Consider the following 23,988-nt stretch of genomic DNA (forward strand, 5'->3'; position numbering starts at 1 on the left):
AACAGTATGAAAAGGTTTTGCTACACTTGGCTTCTCTGCACCTCTAAAAGTGATTTATTTATTTTATAGACAATGTACTTAAGAGCCAAATAGTCGGTTTTATTTCCATCGATATTGTATACAGACAAATACAACTTTCTTGATTTCACTTCTTTATTTACTAAAAATGTTTACTGCATATAAAATTGTACAACACAAAATATATTTTATTTAAGTATCAAATAATATTCAAATAAATGTGAAGAGAGTTCGTATGCATACGAACCGAGTAAAATAATAAATATTGATGATAAACAAAAGAGAATATTCATAAATGAAATAATAATGTTCGCAAGTAACAAATATGTTTAATATAATATTAGTCGTGTTTGATGTGCGCTTTCGTGTTATCCGGATAGATATCAGCATAGTCGATTTCTTGTATTTTGTTTCGTTTCGTTGTTACCTCATTGCACCTGCATTGTTCATCTTAAATTTTTAGGATTAGTATATTTTCGCTTTCGCTATTTGCTTCGTAGTTGGGTTAGAAGTTTTAGTGCTGCTACCAAATCGCGTTCAACAAAAAACTCTCCTCTTCAGTTACAATGATGTTAGTTAGTGTAAAGAAATTTTACTAAAAACTTGTTCCCGTTCCCAAGTTATTTGATTGTGGCGATCCTTAGAGTCTCTGGTACTTAAACTAGATAACTATAACAAGCAATCTGATTAACGTTCAGTTTCGTTTCGATTTCTGTATGATGCTGTTGAGTTGCTATAATTGATTTCTATGGCGTTGAGAAATAATTATAGATCCGATTGACCAGGTCCTGAAAAAGATTAAACCAAGAGGAGTGTTACTTTAAAATGATTTTAAGTGGTAGAGACAAACAAATAAAGCTAACACTAAATTGTGAAAACTTTCCAGTCTTGACTTGGCCATGAACACTTATTCAGGTTCAGACTTACATATAAAGTAAACGTCAAAAGTAAATAAAAATATATACAATAAATAAGAAATATTGAAGCAGCAACTGAGGAAGTGCAAGTGCCAGGCAGCCAAAACAATTTTGAGAGAAAACTTCACCTTTTTTTTTAAACTTTTGTTTGTATTATTCATTCAATTCAGTTCAATTCAATTTAAGTTTTGGGGTAAAAGCCATTCATTGTCATTATTAAAGTTAACGATTAATGTTTGTTAAAAATATTTATTTCTTATTGTGTGTATAAAACAAGTTATAGTTATCGAGTATAAGAAAAAGAAACATTTAATTATGCATTCGTAAACTCATGAATGGTTAATGTAACGAACGAGTTTTCGACAAGTCATATTGTACAATTTTTCACTTTATATTTTTGCACTCCATTATTTCGATAGTATTTATTTATGGTCTCGACAACAAATAAGGTAATCTTCATTCGTTGTTCTTTGCAAGGTGGAGTTTGCTCTCCAAGCTCAAGTTTTTAGGAAGCATTTGGGGAAGGAACTACAATAGTGTAATAAAAATATTTGCGATATAAAGGGGACTTTCAAAAATATTTGGCGTTCGTTTAACAGTAGTAAATGGGAAATGGGTACTGCAATTACTCATAATATTTACTTTAAATTATTTGGTTTTTATTTTTGCATACAAACCTGAGTTAATTTGTTCGACTTCAATCGCAAAGATCGCAAATATTTTTATAGACAAATTAAAAAGAATACGGCACACAAAATTAAATTCAAACAGCGGCGAAAATAAAAGTAAATACATAGTATAGAAAGAGGACAACTTTTGGAATATTATGAAAACATTCAATTAGTTAAAACTTGGTTTTGGGTAATTTTTTAATAATTGCAATTTTAGGTACCTTAGGATTTTGAACGAGTTTTACAAAATCATTGAGTTGAGATGAATTTGGTTTTTATATTGTTGTTTATTGTGGCGCTTGATAGAATTTCAGTTTTTTTTTTTTTCAGTTTTATATATGCTGGTTGTTATTTGGTTCGATTTCATGAGTTACGGCTTACAAATTTTAAAATACTCATGTAAGTTTAGAAAATGATTTTGGTTGGTTTTTGGTATTGCGCTTTACTGAGGTAACAAACGAACGAACGAATGAACGATTTCCTTTCATTGGTTTCAATTGGTTTATTTACATGTTTAATTAGATTTAGTTTATTAATGTGTTGTGTGTATTCGATATTCATAATGTACAATGTGGATGAGTTGTTCGATGATAGTGAGATGAGAAATGCAAAGCTGGCTCTTTTATATCACACATTCCCAGAGGCAGTGACTCTTTCGGCCAAATGCAGAAGTTTCTTAGTTTACGAGAAGTTCGGGAGTGAAATCCGGCTCTGGAGATTAGCTTCCAGCCCAACTTCCTAGATACTGGAATATGTAACCAGAAATAGGAAATGGGTTTTTATAAAACATCTCCTGCTTCGATTTAAGTTCGCTTTATATTTCGTTCGATTCTTGAATCTCTTCCAGAGATTCTATTTCCCATTTGAGCCGGTCCCACATCCCTGCTAAAGACTATAGACCCGCCCTGTTATATACAAATGGCAATTCGTTGCCGTATCTTAAACTCTTCGCCAACTGCTTACGGATCGTTCCCGAGACTGAGAGTGTGAGTTCTGACGAAAGCATTCGGGACTTTTGCTGCCCCGTCCATTGGCTATTTCCGGTGACTCTGTAACCCGGGCTAAGTCCCGGTTTATCGTCTTTGAGCTGAGAACTCGCGGACACCGCACCGTCCAAGGACTGCGTCGTGGATCTTGCAGAGCACGGAAGCTTTTGGAGGGCAACACCTCGTCGCCACTGCCACTGGCCTCGCACCAGCTGTTGTAGTAGTCGGAATACTCCTTGTCATGCTTGGGCGTGGGAGCCGGCGTGCTGTCCAGCGAACTGTTCTCCTGTGCCGAGTCCATCTCCTCCACGAGGGCTTGTTTGGCTGCCGCCTGAAGGCGTTCCATCGGCAGATTTCTCAAATGCGAACTGTCGCTTTTGAGGAGCAGGCTCTGGACCAATTCATTTACCAACTTATCGCTAACCACGCGTTGGTTCTTGGTCGACGGCCCCATAATGGGGGAGGCAGGACTATTTGGCGTCGAGGGATTGTCCGCATCAATGCTCGTATTCTTACGAAGCGGCAGCGAAAGTCGTTCTCTGCGCTGCGTCATGGTCTCCGCGTCATTCAGAGCTCCTGGATTTTGGCGCCTGGTAATGGACACATTGTGGACAATCTTCCTGCGACTGGGCTTAAGCTGAAATTCATCGGCGGTTTGGACTCCCGCTTCTGGAACATCATTTTCGTCCTGCAACAGCTTAAAGAGCCTGGAATGTGTGGCTGCCCGCTGGTAGCTGGTCATCTTGCGCAGCTCCGGAAAACTCTCGGACTCTGTGTCCGTCTCAGACAGATGACGATTCATGTCCGTTACCCCGGAGTCGTCCTCCTCGATCTCCGACTCGGAACGCTGAGTGCTGCTGTTTCGCGAGAGGGTTCCCTTACCATAGGCACTATCCACTGATAGGGATTGCTTCGGTAATCCCTTAGTGCCATCGCTTGTTGCCGACGGAATAACCTCAAAGGCACTGATCCTGTCACGCACCGATATCTTGGGTGTTTCGCTAAACTTCTCCACGGCAAGATCAGGAAGTCCGTTGACAAGGCGCTTCACTTCCGGTTCGGGCTCCACATAGACCTCTGGTAGTTGGGGCTCCATATTGGTTGGAGTTGCAGCACCTCGCTCCTCTTCCTCGGATTCGGCTATCGCCGGCTTATGCTCCTCTACGATGACGCCATCCTCGCCTACTAACTGGTACTCACCGGGTGGTCCCAGGTCCACTTCTTGTGGCTCTTCGACTTCCAGGATAACACTGCTGCGATTGGGACTGGCATTTTTTTGCGGAGGCGAATGCTGACCATCGATCGAGGTGTTGAAGAAGGCCATGGCCTGTCGGTAGTTGTGCCGTTTCTGTTCGGCTTCCTCGAACTGTTCTTTTTTGGATCGTTCCTTTTCCATGTCCGCCCAGAAATCGGTTTCATCCTCATTATCATCAGCTTCCTGTGGTGGTGGGGCCCATGTATAAACTGTAGCTGGCTCGTGCATCGAGGCCAGGGACATGGTGTCCATATGGCTAAGATTGCTTTCCTGGACTTCTTCCCGAGGCTTCTCCTTCTGCTCCAGGTCCTTTTCTTCCTCCGTGTCGTCCTCCTCCTCCTCTGAGCTCTCGTGTTCAAGTTCCTCAAATTGCTCGGCAAGAATCTTTTCCTCTTCCACCGCGGGATCAACAATTTCGGGCTCGTGACCTCTGGCTGCTTCTAGGGTGGCCCATACATCAATTTCTACCGCTGCTTCATCGGGTAACTTTGCTCTGAAGGCTTTGATTTCCACCGGTTTGTAAGGGGTTTCCTCTATAGAATTTTGTCGTTCTTTGCGAGCCCAGAAAGTTGCTGACCTATGGAAAGTGACATCTTCGTCGTCATCTTCTGCTGGGTTGCGTCTGGCTTCGATCTCGGCCCAGAAGTCAATCTCCTCATCAGTATCCACCTCGCGGGGCTCTGCAGGATACTTTGTGGGATCATAGGTGATGTCATTGGGCTTTTCTTCATCTTCGTAAGTACCAGATGTTTCAATGTTGGCCCAGAAGTCAACGTCCTCATCTGGTTGGTTGGGTTGTTCTGTCACTCTCTGAGGGGGTTCTGAATTGTATTCTGTACGTTCCCAGGTTGCACTGACTTTGTTTTCCATCTCATCTTGATTTACTAATCCCCAGAAATCCGTTTCTTCTCCCTGAGTCTCCTCTTGCGGTTGTTCAATTTCTTTTTGCTTTTCCTCAACTACAAAATGCACCTCGGCTTTTTGGGGCATTGGTAACGATTCCAATTGAGCCCTAAACGTTGTTGTCCAGTGCTCCACCCTAGTCACTGCCTCCTTTTGCAAAGGGGTGTAGGTTACGGTCTTCTTTTTCTTGGTCCACTGTTTTTCTTCCTTATCAGAGGTATCCTTTTTTTCTATGCTTGCCCAGAAGTCGACTTCCTCAGCTGCATCTTCTTGCTCTTTGGGCTCGGTTTCCTTTGATGTCGTAGCAAAGGTGGACCAGAAGCTATTCTTGGCTGCCTCCAGCGAAGCCTGAGTCTTGGACATATCACCAGAAATGGGTCTTGGTGGTTTTGCCTCAGGAATAGTCTCCTTGGGTCGAAGTTTTGGCTTCTCAGCTTCCGTTTCTACTAGCTTAGAGTCAGGAGTTTTCCAAAAGTTCTTAGACTGCTCCATCATTTTCTGAGCCTGCATTTTTGTGGCCATCAAAGTGGCAAAGAAGTCGAATTCCTCTTTCGGGGAGCTATCAACTTCCGTAACATCGTTCTTTGGTTTCGCTTGATCCCGGGCTATATTATTAGTTACATCATTGGCAATTGTTTCACCCATAAATTTGTTGCGCATACCCAGAGAGAACGAAGTGGAGACGTCTTCTTCACTAGTTTTGATGGGAGTACTTATATCCTCCACTGGATATGCATTGGAGGGCCGATAGGGTTGAGCAACCTTCTCCACTGAATTTGAGCGCGAAGAGTTTGACAAACTGATGGTCACACTGACTTCACAGTCATCATCCTCATCATCACTTTCGACCTTGGCCACACTGAATGAGCTTACGATGTTGGGCTGTTTTTCTTCGATCTGTGTTGTCTTACCGACTTCTACAGTGGCAATGTTTTCATCGTTAGAACTGCGACTGAAGGAGAAGCGAAGTGGCAAACGTACTGTTACCGAGTTGGACTCATCATCCTCATCGTCATCATCGTCATTTTCTTCGATTTGCTTTTCAATATCATCAACTAAGGTGGATCGGGAGTCATCCTTTCGAATTACTGTCTTGGCATATTCACTACTGCGTTCTAGTTCGCTCTCTTCCTCGTATATAACACTTAGGTCCTCCTCTACAATGTAATCATCTTCCATTTCCTCGACCAATCCCTCGTGCTCCTCCTCGATCTGTTCCTCCTCATCGTACATTTCATCCGCTGTAGTCACATCATCTTCATCATCGCTGCTCTCGGAGTCCAAATGCTGTTCCAGTGTTTTACCTTTGTACACCTGCACATTTGTCACTGACTTAATGGACTGCAAGGGAGCGGGACGAGCTCCCAGCTTAGGGGTATCCTCTTCCTCATCACTGCTCTCTTCCTCCGACTGGCTATCCGAGTTGGAGGCATTTTCGCTGGGGGATCTTTCACCCAGCTCCTTGGCTTGCTCACCTGCATAGTTCTTCTGCAGCTGCTTGGAGAGATTGGCCTGGGTGTTCCCACTGGCTATTTTGTTGATATTGGCCAGTCGTTGGCTCAGCACATCGATGACCTCGTGATTGTTGGTGCAAATATTTCGGGCCTTCGGTTTGCTGACCACCTCCTCTATCTCCACAGAGTGCGCCCGTTTTGGTGGCTCTCGTGGCTCCACTCGGATGTGATGCTTCATAATAACCTGTGAGGGTATATCATCGGTACTGGGAGTGATGATTATATCCGGTAGAACACTGCTGGCTCTGCTCTCTTCTGTGGAACTCTGGCTGTAACTGGGAGCCACTGGATAGGGATACGGGTGACCATAGGGTGGCATGGCATGAAACTGAGGATAGCCGGGGGGCATTTGAACTTCCCCAGGTTGTTGTCCATAGGGCGGCATGGGAGGCGGATAATATGGGTAGTAATAGGGATATGGTGGAAATCCTTCTGCCTGCTTGCCATCCATCGATTGTGGTGGAGGTGGCGGTGGATATGAATAGGGATATGGCCAGGGAGCTCCCTCACCATTGACTGGTGGAGGTGGTGGCATGTACCACGGATACGGATACCCGAAGGCATAGGGATACTGAGGTGGAACCGATTGGGATCGGGGTGGCTGTGGGGGACAAGAGCTATCCGAACTAAGAGATGAGTTTGATGAATGTGTGGTGGGTTCTGTGCAGGATGATGATGAGGGTGTGGTTGTGGTTGTGGATGTGGATGATGTGTAGCTATGACGTTTATTGGTTTTACTGTTAATCTTATTATGATTATTATTATTTTCAGTACTTCCGTTGTTACTGTTATTATTATTATAATTATTATTGTTTGGGGATTCGTTCAGTTCAACATTTTCCAAATCCGAGTCCAGCTCGGTGTGAATTTTATGGTCTGAGGTCGGTTTTGTGGTACACGGTTATCAAATATAAAAGAAGAAAAAGAGAAATAGACACGGTGAGAGTGCGAACAAAATGTTGGTTGATCCGATCAATTGCGATCTGAATAACTGATTGGTTAAATGGTAAAGCGAGCTATGTACAAGTAAATGGCGCATGAGTAAAAGCAAAATGTTGTGGGATGCTCAAAATTAATATCAAAAGCCATTGGGATTAGGTCAATTTAGTGTCTGGACACCATTCAGCAAAAAAGGTGAAATCTCTCAAAAAAGGTTTTATAAAAATTACGATCCTTGGTGCAATGCTCCATGTGCTTGTTTCTGAGTGAACGTGTGATCAGTAGGATTAGTGATGCTCTATGGTTTCTGAGTATATATACAGCCATGATTTTTGTCTGATGTATGTATTGGTTTTAAATCTTGTAACTTAATTTCAGAAAACGATGTATCCTTTGCAGTGTATCAGTTGGCACCTTGGCTTCTTGGCACATCTGTACTTACCGGCATTTTCAGGTGTTGTCATTGCCTGTAGAATTTTGAATGATCGACTGGGTATAGCGCTGCCGGTGTATTTTTTGGGTTCCGGAGCTTGCTGTTCACTTGGCGGCACATATTGCTGTTGTTGTTGTTGGGGGGTATCTAAAGGAAAACGATAAGTTTTTTACTTAAAGTATTAAATTTTCCGTGCTTTCATCGTGTTAAAAAGTATCCATACTTAATTCTTACCATATCGTTGTTGCGTAAATCGGTTTTGAGCTGACACGCCGTTACCTGAAATAAACATTTACTTTGTAAACTAAAGCCAACTAATTGAAGGAATTTTTTTAATAATATAGTTAGGTTTCTACTTAGTAGTGCTGCATAATTTTGGCATAGCACCAGTTCTAGCGAGTCTAGTCAGGACAGACACAGTAAGCTGGTTAGTTTCTATCAACCAGAAGGTGCTCTGTGGCTAAAAGCGGTTTTAGGTGTTAGTAGAAGGTTACCCAAGGACCCAAGGACACTCCCCAAGGATTACGATCTTTCACCACAACTACACTCTTACCCACCGCTATGTACGGTATTATGTATAAGAAGTGATATCTGAGGATGGGCGAGGAGCAATGAGGAGGTCAGCCTATCGGATCTCACCTTGCGGGGACCAAGTAAGTGGCGTACCCGACTGCTGATTGTTGTTTGGCTGATCCTGTCCGATTTGCAGGCGTCGCATCTGCTCGATGGTCGGACTATTCCTGGCCTGCTGGGCGCTCATCTGGCGGGCGAACTGCGGCCGCTGCAGCTCCGCCTCCTGGGGCGTCTGCTGCAGGTCCTGCCGCGAGTCCTGCCGCAAATCGCCATTCCCGCTGCCGTCGTCCACGGTGTCGGTTATCTTTTGCAAAATTCTAAACGATTTCGATTGGATGGGCGGTGAGCGTGGATCGCTGCAAGTAGATATAGGCGTGTGTTAGGTTAGGTTGTTGGTTAGCATGCCATCGAAAATGTCTGAAATTAACCAAATTACAACGATTTTGTTTGGTGCGAACGAAACGTTTTAATTATTGGTTAGGTTTTGTCTTGGATTCATGATTGGTACTTAACGAAACCAATTTTTTGTAAAATTTTGCATAAATGTACGGAACTGTACTATAAGCGAAAAAGCGAATGTAATGTATGAGGTTAACTACGACGCGAAAAAAGCTACTCAATTTTACATTTAATCTACTTATTTATATTATTGGGATACGAAATTAATTCGCATTAGTTCTAAAGCAAAATTCATTAAGGCATTTATTTTATAAACTTGAAACTTTCATGATACTTTTAAGAACACACTTTTTAAAAACATCGCTTGTACTGGGCACAAAGATACAGATATTCTTAGGAAACGCGCAAGAGAATCTGTTTCTATGTTTAATAGATCAACATATAAAAAAAATCTTTCCAAAAGTGAAAGGAATTTCAGTTTCGAATTGAGATTATAACATATAGAAGAATGCATGGCATGAGGTATTGATGTGGTTCAATATTCGCTGGTGGGCACAGTGCTCTCGAACTACCTGAGACGATTCTTTCTGTAGAGGATCTCCGCCTCGAGCGGACACTGGTGCACATACAAATTGTAATTGCCACTAAGTAGTTGTTGGTTGTTTTAGTTGGTAGAAAAGCACAAAATTAAATCGCATTAGTGCGGGCCAATTGTTTGGTGTTGGTAAAGCACAAGGATAGCCGACGGAAGGTAAAATCCTCCGCAAACAAAAGCGGACTTACTTTTGCAGCAGCACTGGCGACTGGGAAACTGGACCACCGCGTCCTCCCTCGATGGCTATCGGGATTAGCCGGGTGGCATTCCCATTCCCATTGGTGTTGTTACTCGTACTCGATGGCTGACTGGGCGACAGGACTCGCTGGGCTTGAGGTGGGTAGTTCTGGTAACCTTGATCGACAAATTGATTAGCTGAGCGTATTATGTGACCTGCAGGCGCTTTCGTGGGAAAGAAAGAGTATACATAGACACAAGTTGATGTAAAAGTTGGAGAGTTACACATTTGGACGAGAGCGGGGATTTGGGAAAAACATACACGGGTGAAAGTCATTCCTTTGGAGTGGAGAGTGCACGGGAGTTTCGGAGGGTTTGGGGGGGGGGAATAAACTACGTAGGGTATTAGTCACAAACATTTACGGGTTTTAGGAAAGCGCCACACATATTGTACATAACAAAAAAGCAATATGCTGTCTTGAAAACTTACCACCAAAGTTGGGCTGGGCTGCGGCATACGTGGGCGTCTGCTCAAGAGTTATCGGTATGATACGCTCCTAAAAATAAAGTTTTTTATTATATATGAAATTAAAAATAATTCAACAGAACATTTCAAAGCTTGCAATGTTTAATTTTTCAATATATTTCTGGAAACTTATCGAGTGATATATGATTGTAATACAACATGTGCCGGCATGAACTCGTCGGATGTAGGGCACGTTCTTGACAAAATGTTTTAGTTTTAAACTCACCCGCGGAGCACTTTGATTTGTGTTATTGCTGCTGTTGCCATTGGTGTTTAAGTTGATCTGCAAACGCAGTCCTCCAGGCTGTGGACTTGATCCGAAGTTCTGCAGACTGATGGGAGCGGCAGTAATCGGCGTTGGTCCATAGCCATTACCTTGGACCAACTGCGGCTGGTAGAAGGACGTCTGCTGCTGCTGCTGTGGCTGCGATTGAGGTACGACTTGGGGCTGCGGTGCCGGGGTGGTCTGACGCAAGGTGGAGGGCAGCACGTTGCCATTCTCCTCGGGACGAGCCCAAGGAGCCTGCTCCTTGCTTGCCGGCTGTGAGCTAAGCCAACGCATCGGTTGGTTGTTCTGTGGCTGCTGCTGCTGCTGTGGAAGTTGGCGCATCGGAGAATCCCGAGCAGATGACTGCTGCTGCTGTTGCAAGACGATTCGTTGGGCCTGCGGTTCAGTGGGCTGGGCCAATGGAGCTATGTAAAGCGATCCAACGTTGGTCTATAAATTGAAAATCGTGGGAAAAATAATACAACATTTAGTTAGCATTTGTTAATCACTAATACTTTCTTAACATGTTTAGTCTGGTTTTTAAACTTCCCCATGAAAATTCGCGCTAGCCAGCTTCCTCAAGTTCAAAATTCGTGTTTGGCCTTTGCTTGTGCCTAATTTTAGATGCTGCACTTGGTAAATGCATTCAATGCTCATTTTCATGCGTCTTTCGCGAATTCTCTCTCAAAGATTTTGGTTTAAAAATATCCTAATGTGCTTCCGCGAAAAGAGATTACCAGTGATTTTAGGCGTTCCATTTATTTGCATTTTATCAACGTAAATATATTTAATATTACCTAACATGTATATTGGTATTTGTCAAATTAGCAGCGTCCGGTATACTTAGGAATTACTCATAGGCCACTCAGAGGCTTGCACAATGATGCTCAATGGCGTATGAGTAATATAGTTAAAGGTCAATTCGATATGGAAATAACACAAGCATATGTGGGGCAATTTAAATATTGAGAAAAGTGGAGTTGCAGATCTAGAGCAAGTCGCTTTTAAAAAGAGTAAAATAAATAATCATATAACATTTTATAGATCACTCACCGGCTTTGCTGCTCCGCCAAATTGGTTTTGCTGAGTGCCAAAGTTCTGCTGTTGCTGCTGTGAATTGAACGTGTTTGCTGCCGGTGTTTCATTCCTTGCCGGACTGAAGACATCGCGAGATCTTTGCTGCTGCTGAACATTGTTGTAGATGGGTTGTGGATGCGATTCCTGTTGCTGTTGTGCTCCAGGCTGAGCGCGTTGAGTGCGCCATGGTACTGATTGAGCTGCCTGTTGCTGCAATTGTTGCTGCTGTTGCTGCTGCTGTTGTTGCTGCTGCAATTGTTGCTGCTGGAACTGCTGTTGCTGCAGCTGCTGGAGCTGTTGCTGCTGCTGTTGCAGCTGCTGTTGCTGTTGCTGCTGCACCTGAGCCAGCGGCGATATCGCTGTTGGTGGACGTTGTTGCGGAGACTGTTGCAGTTGCTGCTGTGCAAACCGGAAGGGGCTCTCAGTGGATCGCTGTTGCTGCTGCTGCTGCTGCTGCTGCTGCTGTGGCTCGAAATGCGATCTCGGACTGTCCGTCTGACGTGTGTAGACGTTCACCGCTGGCGATGTTGGCATGGGCACACTGCGGAACTCCGAACGTGTTGCAGATTGCTGCTCCGGCTGTTGCAGTTGCTGCTGCAGCTGCTGCTGCTGCTGTTGCGGCGGTGTTGCCGGCGGCGTTGGCTGTTGATATTGCACCGGTGGACTCTTGGCCACGGGCGGCACTTGCTGCGTCGGTGTGTAAGGACTATAGCTGCTTTCAACGCTAGCTGCAGATGGTCTTGGACCTAAGTTTAACAAAAGAAATATAATTCGTTAACCGAAAGTCCCTTCAAATTTGATCAGTTTATTAGTGGTGTTAGTGGGAGGATTGTAAGCCTATTTGTAAGGCCTTTTGGATGTCTGGTTAGTCGAATGGGGCTTTTTAAAGAAGCAACCTCAACCGCTTAGTAAGAGCTGGCGATGTGTGATGAGTCGTATCGGGATCAGTAGCAGAACCAGAACCAAAACCACCCAAAAAGTAAAGCGAGCCAAATCCTTGGAGGCTCTGCTCACCATCAACGGCATCGGATGTCGTGCTGCTAAATCCTCCATTCGCGCCAGTTGCCACCTCGGGCAGGGGGCTCTTGGAGCGATCCTTAATGTACTCGTCCTTCCAGAACGTGTTCTTCTCCACGGGCGGCGCCACCTTGCGGAGCGCAGCCATGGGATTGGGCGGTATCTTGATCTCCGGCCGGAATCCCAGTGGCGGCGGCTCAAAACGCTGTGGAGTTGGCGATTTGCGCGCCGTTGCCGGAGAACCGGGGGCACTCAGGCGGCCAGTGGGTGGCGCTAGTGTGCTGGGTTGTTGTGGGGGTGGTGGTGGGGGTGCGGCGCTAGCACCTTGGGTGCCATTCTTACCCGACTGTGGTTGCGGCGGCGGTGGTGGCGGTGGCAGCACCTGGAACGGCATGCCCATGGCAGCGGCTCCGATCGCACTGGCTGCACCACCTGGCGACTGTGGCTGGGCGGGTCTGTTCTGCTGGGCGGCTCCGTTGGCTCCTTCCGATTGGGCATTGCGCGCCAACCGCTTGGCCATCCGCTCCGAGCGGATCTGGGAGAGATCGATGCCGCCGGGCGTGTAGGTGAAGGGCTTCTTGTCTTTTGTCATCATCGCGTTCTGCACGCATGCGGGCGCCTCGTAGCCTCCGTTTCCGGATCCGCCTCCTCCGCGCTGTCCATACCTGCAGGAAAACAATGTTCAAATCTCTGTGAACCACTTGATATTTCAACATAAAGAATAACCATCAAGGTTATTTTTAACCAGTGCCTCGAAACTTGAAAGATATTTTTGCAAAACTGTTGATTAAAAAAGATTAATTAATCAAGATTACCTTTTTTCCGAAAACATAATATTCTTTTCCATATTTGCAAGTAAGATATATTCTGTACACACTATTGATCCTCATAATCTTATTAATTATAAAAAATAAAATGGAAATACGAGTTTTCTGATAACGATAAGTCCGTTGGATTATGATAATTCCTTATAAATACAATTTAAAATCTTTCAAAAAGGTATACGCATTAACAATACTTTAATCTTTTAGGTAACGTTGTATTATTTTTTCGCAACCCAGCAGCAGACATGCTAATCTGACTTCCTCTCCAATTTGTTGGAGCTATTTATCATAATTTTTGTTAAATCTTTTCTAATTTATTGTTTCGCTCTTGTATTGTTTTCCTTTCTTTGCCGCTGCTGCGACTCATTAGTCGCTCATCGATAGTTCAACGAGCCAATGTTTTGATTTTTTAACGATCAAGGGGGAAAGTGAGTTTAAGTTGCTACGGACGACCGTCCATAAAAGGTGAGACGACCGATGAAGTGCCAAATTTGAAAGGTTGAAAGTGAGAAGTTATTGTGGTATCACAGCCATAAAGAGGTCTATTGAAATTGCCTGAATTAGTTTCAATATAATAAATTCGTAAGACAAACATACGTTACCTATGGGGAACTAAACAATTAGAGTAGCTTAATCCCTTTAATAATAAATCAGTTTATCGCAACTGTAGATTTTATACAAGCTGGACAACGATTGTGATTTCTTGTTTGTATTTGTTGTAAAGTTGGCTTTATTTAATGCCTAATTAAGCTTGTGAAAATTTCTAGTTTGCACTTTCCCAGTCCCGTTGAATGTGTCTTCATGTACGAGCATCCCACTTCCCAGTCAGCTGCGAATTTTCTCCGCATAATTTGCTTGTTTTAAATGCGTTAAACGTTTACAATTCGCTAATTAAAAGCGAAAATCGAAGAGGTTCGGCGACAATATACGTTCTCGTTAACGGTGGCTCGACCAGCAAGCCCGTTTATGCCGAAAGAAAGTGATGGAGTTCGGGATCGGGTTCTGAAAAGTTGTCAGGCTCGTTTGACATGAGCTTGGTGTGCGTGGATGATGTCGCCGATTCGCATCCAAGTGGGTCAGGCGAACAGGAACAGGTGATGTCTGGTGATGCCTGGTGATGCCTGGCAGTTGTTCCATAAAGTTGACACGGCCAAAACTCTGCGGTCTCGCCAAATTATAAAGAAATAAATGAACTAAACAAAAAGCACCCTACCCTGGAAACCGCAAATGCGAAGGCCAAGTTGTGTGGGAAAACGGTTGCGAAACTCACCCACAACTGGCTTACATGCAAATTGGAGCGCGTGCATCAAAGTCAAATGCAAATGACGTAACTCCCTGCGGTTGGTGACAGAAAATCGCATTTAAATCGAATCGAATCGAAACAAAACAAATCTTTAATTACCCCCATACTTGGGATGGTCGAAGAAATGCCGTCAGCTCCTTATAGACATAGGCATGGTGGAAAACAAAAACTATGGATACATATGCCCAGTCAGGTTGGGAGACTTTTTGTTGAACTTGCCATTGATTATGTGCGAATTAATAGCATCAACTGCTTCCATAATTGTCGAGGCGTGCCCAAAATTGAGAGGTCGTTCAGTTCAGATCGGTCTATTCGCCGTTTATTGACTCGAACTCGAACGGGGTGTTTTATGGCCGAGTAGGAAATGCAGCTTACACAACCGTTTTGTTAACTGTTTTTCTGTATTAAACATTAGCGCGCTGCCATATTGGGCTGCCTTAAAAAAGTTATTAAACGCCGTGACAAGCCTGGAAAAATGTCAGTATAATGTACTAAACATTTCCTGAGTCCCAAAGCAATGTAAATTCGCATTTATTTCACTCAATTCCAATGATCGTCACGCACAGTGAACTAAAAAATGTGTTGCCAAAATTTTTTGAAAACAAAAGAATCGTTAAAAACTTAAAGATACACGCGCTAAAATCACAGATGCCGCCTGATGACGTCAATTGGCGGGTACATGGCGTCAGTACTTGGTACTTGGGGATGCGGGTAAGAAGCAATTGACCACAAGACAAGACCACCAACTGTTTGCTAGCCGCTGACAGATTTGGCAATTAAAATGTCAGAGCACCAGGAAAAACTTTTGAGGAACCGGGAAGAAATAACCAAGTACACGACCAATCAACTAGCATACAAAGTTCGCCTATAATCATAATGCAACATGACTAATTAACTGGCACAAGTTTACTTATTTTCTTTGTGAATCATATGCAAATGCGATGCACTTGCACTTTGCCTTAAATAAACATACATTTCTATAAATAAATGCAAATCCATTTTACTGACTAATGACTGGGCTTTATGATTTGCCAAAAATAAATGTAAAATAGCAGAAATCCTCTACTCGCAGCTGCTCATGCGTGAGTTAAAAACATGCAATGGTAACAAAAAAAAACACAATTTTAAATTTAAATGATGGAAAAACATCTGTGCGATTCGCATTTTCACTTTTCTAATTTGTGGTAGAGTGTTCGACTTTAATTTTGCCTTTTCGCATGCAAATGAGCGTGCAAAAATGTATCTGAAGGCATTTGCAACTAACTGGGAACCGGGTGGATCCACAAGATACGGGTGATGTCTTCTGGAAAGCTCTAGAAATCTGACTAATGAACTTGTTGGTATCCCTTATATGGTTATATTTCGGAAATGATCTTATTGCTAAGTAAATTATCTTTGGGAATATAACAGGTTTTTAGCATTATTTCAGACCACTTATAATAGGTGACAATTTATAAGAAAATACATTTTTACGAATGGTAGTTTTTAATTATAAGATTTATAAGCTCGTGTTTTGCATTTTGAATATATTTAACATATTCTTAATATTTTTTAGTCTAGTTCCATCATACCCCCTACTGCCCTGTAGTAAAAGCAAACTCGTTGCCTAGAAGAATCTGCAGTTGCAGCTGGCCGCGCATATTTCAAGATCAAGGGCAGCCAGCAGAAGTAGAAGAAGAGGTAAGAACTTGAAAGCTGCCACATGCAACATGACATAATGATAGTCATTGTCCGCCCGTCTTGGCTATAAATAGCTGGGACCTGAAGTCGCAGATCGGAAGATCTGGAGTACAGGGTGCTCCGTCCAGCCGCCCACATTCCGCAGTTGAGCTAATCTAGCGATAAATATTTACTTGGAAATGCCTCTTGCCTTGGCATTTTGGCTTTAGCCAAGTTAGCTACATTTATCTATATATACATATATATATATATATATAGATATTTAGATATAGCGGACTTACGACGATTCCAGGCCATTCCGATTGGCATCCGCGGCATTCACGGGCAGATCCGAACTGAACTGAAATCCGCGATCCTGACGAACCATATATGCGGGCAGAGTGTCGATGATGGCATTGGCCTTATCATTATAAGAACCAAGTAGTTCCCGGTACTTGGAGTAGACGACGCGCTTCAGCTGCGGATTCTTGGCCGAGACGGAGGCGGTTGATGGCGACGGCGACGGAGATTGCAGCGTTGAGGTGGCCATTGCTCGCGGACTCTTATTTACTTGTTTTTAACTTTAACTTTACTTTATTTTGTTGTTCACTTTTTTATCTGAATTTTGCCTTTGAATTACACTTGCATAGCGCGGAAATGAGTCGACTCTCATTCAAACGGAGCTCTATCTGCGAATGGGTCCAGGCAAATCGGTTTTAAGCAAGGCCACAGCCAATCTAATCCACATCAGATCTTCGTTTATAGGTACAACATAAATAATTATTTTTTAAATTAGAAAAAAGGGCAGGGTTTTCCCATTTGCCTTCTGCTTTCTTAGCTGTCTAGATCTGTTTTGAGTCGCTTTAGAAGTAAGACAATTGAAATGAAAATATTTGCAGCCCATTTGCCAGGTTGCAAGTGCCCTTATCAGTATCAGTTGATGTGCGCAGACGAACAAAGAGTTGCAATTCAAGCAGCCAAGTACAATGGGTTGTACAAGCGATTTACATTTGGCCGATCAGGGGACATGCAAACAAAGGTGCTGTATTGGAGCCTAGGTGGTCGAATGACTCAACGATCGATTGTGGGAATTGAATTTAACCTTTTTTGACAAGGGGCAGCCGGCAAATGGGCTGCTGACTCACTTCGGCGCAGAAGAATCACTGAAATTTTTGGGGGAACCTATAACAGAATCACTATGTGGACCAGCTGTTTTCCGTCTCGCAGAGATACGCTTACGCAGTTGAATTATTTTTAGGCATGAGCTTAAGTTGCTCCAAATTAAGATGGCATTTGTCTGGCCTTTCTGATAATATCCGACTTTAATCACTCACTCACTAGATATTAAATTGAAAACACACGCGCTGCGCACAAAAAGTATCTCGTAGGTTCGCTTGTATCTGTATCTGTGAAGCTGTATCTGAGGAGCGCACTGGGCGACTGATCGCAGCGGACTCTCGAGGCGCATTGAAGTCGGGTTCGATTCGCCAGAGGTTGGACGGCACATCTGAGTCGGGTTGTTCGGCAACTTGTTGCAGATACATTTCCAGTGGGTTTGCTGGTATTGGTGGTGCCTCAAAAGGAAAACCGATCGCTTGACAAACGGCCGACTGGCACGCGGACTGTAGAGCAATTTATTTGTCTGTCAATGCAGTTCGATGATGGCGACAAATTTCCAGCTAAACGCCAAAAAGCCTTTGCGACGCTTTCGTTTATCTGTAGCTGGTATCTTTCGGCTGTATCTACATCTCTTATCGTGCAACTAATTGTTTTCACTCTACTGTCATGTCGTCTGCTTATTACTTCTGTCGCTTTTCACGATTAAGCCAAATCGAAAGAGCGGGTATCTCCCACTTCGGCATTATCTTTAGTTCGGGGGATTTCTTTATCGAATCTGCGCACTCGGCTTGCTCTAATTAACTCATTTGAACAAGCATCTGCGGAAATGTGGCCCACTAGCCTTGACAGACAAATAAGTTGTTATCTTTTCTGCTGTTTTTTTCCTGCCTTTTTTTTATTTTTCTGCGACTGCTTTGTGCTCAGTTAAATAATAATTGGCAAGAAAGCGTTAAGGAATTTAAAACGCGGAATGACTGGGCTAAAATAATTTTCTTTTGCCGCTCGACATCCACAATTTGTACGAAATAAAAAAATTAAAATGCCACAAAGAAGGGGAAAGTCGAGAGACAACATCGGCAACCGATTATTGTGGATAGTTCTGGTCATCTACTTTCATTTCATCCCATTTTATACTTTTAACCATGTCGGAGCTTTAGCTTTAATTTTTTAAGTGAATCATATACACATTTAGGAATTTCGAATGGTTGGCTTTGAATGGGTATATATTGGATACATTTTAAGTAAATTATTATTATAAATGTAAAAAAGTTTTACATTCATTAGACAAAAATTTCCTTTGAACTCACTGACATTCCCTAGACTTTACAGTCATAACTGATTTCCCAGTCGAATTTCCTAAATATAACTTGGAGAAATAAAATTTGTACAGTTCCGAAACGATGGTAAGTTAAAACAAATTGAATGAAAAGCAGCTTAAACCAACCATTCTATAAAAACCCAACAAGAACAACCGGTTCGCCCATTTTAATCAGGAGGCGCTCTATGGAATACCGCTGATGTGTCCAGTGACCAAGTGCCAGTCGCAGATGTCGCCACTCGAGATGCTGGCCCATCTGATGATGGGGCACGATCCGCAGGACTCGATGATCGAGATCGGTGAAGACGTGCCGCAGCAGTACGAAGTGGAGCTGGTTAAATTGACACCGGGTCGGAATCATGCAATGGGAGTCATAGCCTATGGCGGATCTCCGAAGACGGGTCTCAGTTTTGCGGTTACTCCGGATCTGCAGATTGTCCACCATTTGCCCATTATACTGATGCTTTATGTGAGTCCTCCTGTTCTGAACGAGGAACAGGCCTACATATTCTACCTGGTGAGTCCAGTGGCCTCCCAGCTGGTGAGTGCCCATGTAACACTCCTCGACGGGTCCCATGCCCACGAGAAGAAGGGATTGCGTTGCCTCCGCAATTCTCTGGACAGTCCATTGAAGGATAGCGAGGATCGGCTGTATTGCAACACGGACTATCTCCTCTACACGGCCACCGACATCCGGGAGCTGTGCCTATCCGGAAAGCAGCGGAGGATCTACGTCAAGATCGTGCTACACGGTGAACCCGACCCCTTCGAAGTGGATGCCTACCAAAAGGTGTCCTATTGAGTGACTCATTTGGTTCAATAAACACTTAAGTGCTGCGCCGCCAATTGACGCACACTTGAAATTCGAGTGGCTGTCAATAATATTCTTTCCTCAAAGAACTGTCAGTAAAATTGGTTTCCCTGTTCATTCAATATTTCTGTTTTGGCTGGCCAGAAACTGGGTCAGACAGAGATATTTGGTTTTGTGCAGACATCAATCATGAGGGCCATCTAATTAGTTAGCCACAGGCCTCTGATGGTGGAAAATACTAGAGTCATTTCTTCTGGCCGTGAAGAATGGGATTTTTAATTATGTGTTAAATCTTGCTGTGCTCTTTTCGAAAAACAAATTCATTTTATTTTCTCTTTTCACTTTCGTTTCATATAGTGACCCACTTGGTTGCAGTGGGACACTATTCTATTCTCGTGTCAGGTTTTTCTTAAATGCAAGCGCGAATAAAAACTCATTCTGTTTATAAACAATATTTTAAATGAATTTTGTGTTTGTTTCATTTCAATTTTTTCACTTGTTAAATTATGTTCTTGCTGTTTCCATTCAGGATCTTCGATTTGGATAAATAATTATTTTAAATCATTAAAAATTAAATAATATTCTATTCTGAACAGCGAATGCTTAGATCAACGCCTGTTGGTCTGGCGACTAGTCCCATAAATTAACACAAACTGTAGTGAAATTAAAGAGACGCAAGAAACATAAACACTTACTAATACAAAGATGCGATGCTATTTATAAGAAACTTAATTTTGCAAACATAAAACGAACAAAATGTATACCCCATTAAATACAAAACGATCGCTTGGGAAAAGTAAAAGGAAAAACAAAGATGGATAATCTAATAAAGTAGCTTTTCCCCATCATCGCCCCCCACCACCGAAGGCACGAGCGTGTGTAAAACTATGATATTTCTGGCTTTTTTTGTTGTATCTGACCTTGAAAAACTATCTGAACGACGGAAAAAAAGTTTTACGTACGAAAAAAATGAAAGAAAAACAAACGCAATCAGGGAAGCCATTCATCACTTTCTACGGCCACTTGAGTGTGCAACTCGTTTAGCATTTGTCATTTAGCTGCGTTGATTGCATGACATGCGCACATCAGACAGGGAGCCGTTGGGTTTGCGATTGGGTTTGGGTTTTGGTTTGGGACTGGTCGGTACTCGCAATTATTTATATTAATCTGGCCTGGGTCAACGTCAGCGATCCCAAGTGAAAGCGAAACGCAGACTCTGCCCCAAAAGCCCGTTGCACAATCGATGGCGGTAATATTTCTCATTCAGTTGTCTTGCGGAATATATGTACATATATGCGCATACAAGCGCGAATTTCTGTATATTTTTCCTATAACGACATGACCACATGTCGTCATTCATCGTCGCTCGTTTTTGGTCAGATAGGCAGCCAAATCCAGCCAGCGCCTTTTTTCGATTTTTCAAAATTTTCCTGCAGCTCGAATTGGTGCTGGCTGAAAAATTGCCATGTTATTGATTTGTAAAAATACAAAAAATAACCCAACCATGAAAATTCGATTTTTGTTTGTAGAGAAAGTGTGAAGAAATAATCACGCACATCCAAACCATTTTCCGTAAAAATAAATAAATAATAAAAATCATGGAAAAATCTAAGCAATAAGTTCAGAAAGGGATTTAGTTCTTACAAAATTCCTGGAAATTAGTTTACTATAATGTGATGGTTTTTTATAAATTTAAAATATTTAAAGTACACATATTTTAAAAATAGCCAAAGTTCTGAGATCTTAAAAAAAATTATAGGTCTATGAAAATGAAAAACTCAGTCTGCACATTTATTGTGATTTCCCCAATAATCTTTTTTTATTCAGAGTCATAAAGTGAATTATTGAGTCAACTATCATGGGAACGATCTAGGTACATTCACATCGCTGTCCAATAATCGATTCCCAATGCTGTTGAACTGTCATATGGGTGTGGTTTTGTTTCTTCTGCCTAATCCACTTGGGAATCTTCCTTTTGAGTTTAGTACCCTATACCGCATACAAATTTCACGGTCAACTGCGACCAACTTGAACTTGGGACAAGAAATCTGTTTACGAATTTTACAAATGCAAAAATGTATAAAATAAATAAACTCACACCTGATTTACGCAATCAACAAAAGTGAAAAATAAACCGACAAAGAAGTGTGAAAATAATTGTCGTTGACAAAAATCAAAGTCATGTCTGGTAATGCATCACAGTCTCAGGCATTATAATGCGAAAAAAAATTTAAACTAAAATAAACATTAACACTTTAAATACGTGTACATGGTCAATATTTATTCCAAGTTCACACGTAAAATTTGTAAGTACGTATAGTCTTTGAATGACTGTCTTACAAGATTTATATGTTAAACATGGCGTATACTTGATGTTTTGACAAAAGTCAGGCGGTGAAAAATTGCCTTTCTTCTAGTCAGCTTGTTATAATACAACACGTAATTCATTTGAGACCAAAACTTCAGAGAGGAAAATATAAACAATGAAAATTAAGAAAGTCCGAAATTTAATATTCATATAGAGGTCCTAGTGCTTCTTATTTTTTCTTGATGCTTGACCCAATTTTGTCAATATATTATCGCGGATTTCCGTGGGTGCCGAAAATTTATGCGCCACACATCAACGTCAACAGCGAAATGCAAAAAAAATCTGCTGTCTGAGGAACGAGAAAAAAAATAAAACAAATGCATTTTATGCCAAATTCCTGGCTTTTTGTTTTGAAAGGTTCTTGAGAATGTGTTTTATGATGTGCGTGGCTTCGAAGGAAACTTCCGGTGAATGCCGTCAGCCGTCTAAATACCCAACACGTGTGCCAATTGTTTCTAGACAAAGCCAAAAGACAGCTGCTGCCGGGTCTAAAACACAAAACTGTGCAAAAGCACAGGGTCCGAGTGAGATGTTGTAGAAAAGTGGGAAATTTAATTAATTAATTCGCTTAGAACAGCAGGGGAAAACACCGAAAGTGTCGCCTGCCAAAAAGCGCGTGCAACATGGGGCCAGCCAAAAAAAAAAAATATTAAGAGATTCGAGTGTGGGCGTGGGCGTAGGCCATCGATGGCCTTCAAAAACTCATGTGTGAGCCTTAATTGTAGCGGAGATCATAAAGATGTTCAGACTATAGATAAGTATAGGCCCGTACAGCTGTGGTCAGAATAATAGTCGTGGGCAAAGTGCCTAAAAGACTCACAAAGCCAACTGTTATAAAAACACAAGCCCACGATAGTATTTTAAAAGATTTGATATATCTCCAATAATTCAGTAATTTACCTAATGGTTTCCCTTAGATTTTCGTTCTTCTTTAAAAGTGAGTGGAAAAAATACATATTGAAAAGAGCAAACTTTTTGGTTTAACTTAATTTTTCTGCTTTAAATATCTACATCTGTTTTATGTATTGTGGTTCCATTTGGATTTTCACCGGCAAAAATCGGGCATACTTTTTATTAGTTTTTGAGAAAATATAGAAATATTATGGTAAATATTACTAAAACTATGTCTTCAGCTTTCTTTAGCACTAAGTAACTTCAACTTGCACCACATTTTAAACTTACCCAGAACTCATTTCAGTCGCTTTTTCTGTATTTCAAGTTCAACTTCAAAACACTTTTACACCACGCCTACACACAGCCGCCAGTCGGAAGAAATCGCGATATTAGATTTGGTCGTAGGCGTTGGTTTTCGCCAAACGCACGCAAGTTCTACGAAAAGATTTTGCAAACGACGCCTATGCACACAAAAACACTGAAAAATGTACGGAAAATTATTATTAAATTATGAATATTAAATCGAGAATTATTTTGCATCAAAAATCACGCGTTCTTATATAATTTGCGGCACGGACACAAGCGATCCACTCGGAAATAGTTTTTCCCACAAGTACATACATATGCATATAATATAATGTGTTCAATATCGTGTCGATTATCAAATGCATATATATAGAAACAAGTTAGTGTGGCAACAAATTTAGGGTTTTGCACTGTTTCAAAACTTTGAAACCCTTTTCACCAACGTTCTTTTCGATATTTTGTAATTTGCTATTTTTAAAACGCGGCACGACGCATTGCTCACTTTTGCCAGAGAAAATACTCGTATCTATATCTATATATATTCGTATATATAGACAGCCCAGCTAGATGGTATAGATATATCTATGTGTTAGTTTCTAGTTGAAAATTTCTTTATTTCGGATGGTTTTCTCGTTTGCAACGCGTTCAAGTTAGCAGCCCAAGTCGCACTGAATTCGCACACGAAATTTTCTCGGCCGAAAAGCCGAAAAGCACATTTCACATTTCGAAATAAATGCTCCTTCTTATTCAGTACATATTCTATTCGACCATCGGTCATGTCCGTGTCTATATTGGTGTGTTTGTAGTGGTCACAATGCGTTTGTGTGCGTACTTGTGAGCATGTGTAAAGTGCGTCTGCTCGGAAAATTCGATGAATTTTGAGTTTATTTAAATGAAAGAAATCTAAAAGTTGAGAAAACCCGCGCGGACGTTTGTACTTATTGTTTTCCTCTTTTCCGATCCACACAATAATTCTAATAATGTATTTACACCCAGGGCCGATCATCGTCGAGTTAATGCGCAATGCACTTAGATAAATTACTGATACTCCCACATATCACACTTGACTGGCTCTAAGATTTTGATCAGCAGTGCACTTTTATTAATCGAATTAGGAC

The 23,988-nt window shown here is 42.0% G+C and overlaps 2 protein-coding genes across 11 annotated transcripts; one reads left to right on the forward strand and one right to left on the reverse strand.

The window, feature by feature from the left end:
* Window positions 1-135: 135 nt before the first annotated feature.
* On the reverse strand, window positions 136-23,537 carry LOC120443912 (ras-interacting protein RIP3). Of its 10 annotated transcripts, XM_039623347.2 has the most exons (12): window positions 23,373-23,537; window positions 22,853-23,042; window positions 12,266-12,933; window positions 11,228-11,997; window positions 10,133-10,624; window positions 9,871-9,937; window positions 9,392-9,605; window positions 9,181-9,252; window positions 8,276-8,565; window positions 7,871-7,915; window positions 7,646-7,783; window positions 136-806 (listed from the first exon to the last, which is right to left on the reverse strand). In XM_039623347.2, exons 2-12 carry the CDS (start codon window positions 22,861-22,863, stop codon window positions 784-786), a joined length of 2,790 nt encoding a protein of 929 aa, XP_039479281.1. In that variant the 5' UTR covers window positions 22,864-23,042; window positions 23,373-23,537; the 3' UTR covers window positions 136-783. The 10 variants fall into 10 exon arrangements, with proteins under 10 accessions (XP_039479281.1, XP_039479275.1, XP_039479274.1 ...); XM_039623341.2 differs by lacking the exons at window positions 22,853-23,042; window positions 23,373-23,537 and adding an exon at window positions 16,357-16,656 and having other exon boundaries at window positions 9,392-9,596; XM_039623340.2 differs by lacking the exons at window positions 22,853-23,042; window positions 23,373-23,537 and adding an exon at window positions 16,357-16,656.
* On the forward strand, window positions 18,442-19,359 carry LOC120443915. Its single transcript, XM_039623353.2, has 2 exons — window positions 18,442-18,576; window positions 18,640-19,359. The coding sequence occupies exons 1-2, from the start codon at window positions 18,574-18,576 to the stop codon at window positions 19,291-19,293; spliced, it is 657 nt and encodes a 218-aa protein (XP_039479287.1). The 5' UTR covers window positions 18,442-18,573; the 3' UTR covers window positions 19,294-19,359.
* Window positions 23,538-23,988: the final 451 nt, after the last annotated feature.

Source organism: Drosophila santomea, chromosome 2L (assembly GCF_016746245.2).
Source record: "Drosophila santomea strain STO CAGO 1482 chromosome 2L, Prin_Dsan_1.1, whole genome shotgun sequence".
NCBI lineage: Eukaryota > Metazoa > Arthropoda > Insecta > Diptera > Drosophilidae > Drosophila > Drosophila santomea.

Coding starts and splice junctions, on each gene's coding strand:
- LOC120443912 (XM_039623351.2), bottom strand. CDS start 16,604: ATGGCCACCTCAACGCTGCAATCTCCGTCGCCGTCGCCATCAACCGCC. Junction 11,998..12,610: donor GCCGCCGCAACCACAGTCGG/GTAAGAATGGCA, acceptor TGTTAAACTTAG/GTCCAAGACCATCTGCAGCT. Junction 7,916..8,275: donor ACTTACTTGGTCCCCGCAAG/GTGAGATCCGAT, acceptor TGTTTATTTCAG/GTAACGGCGTGTCAGCTCAA.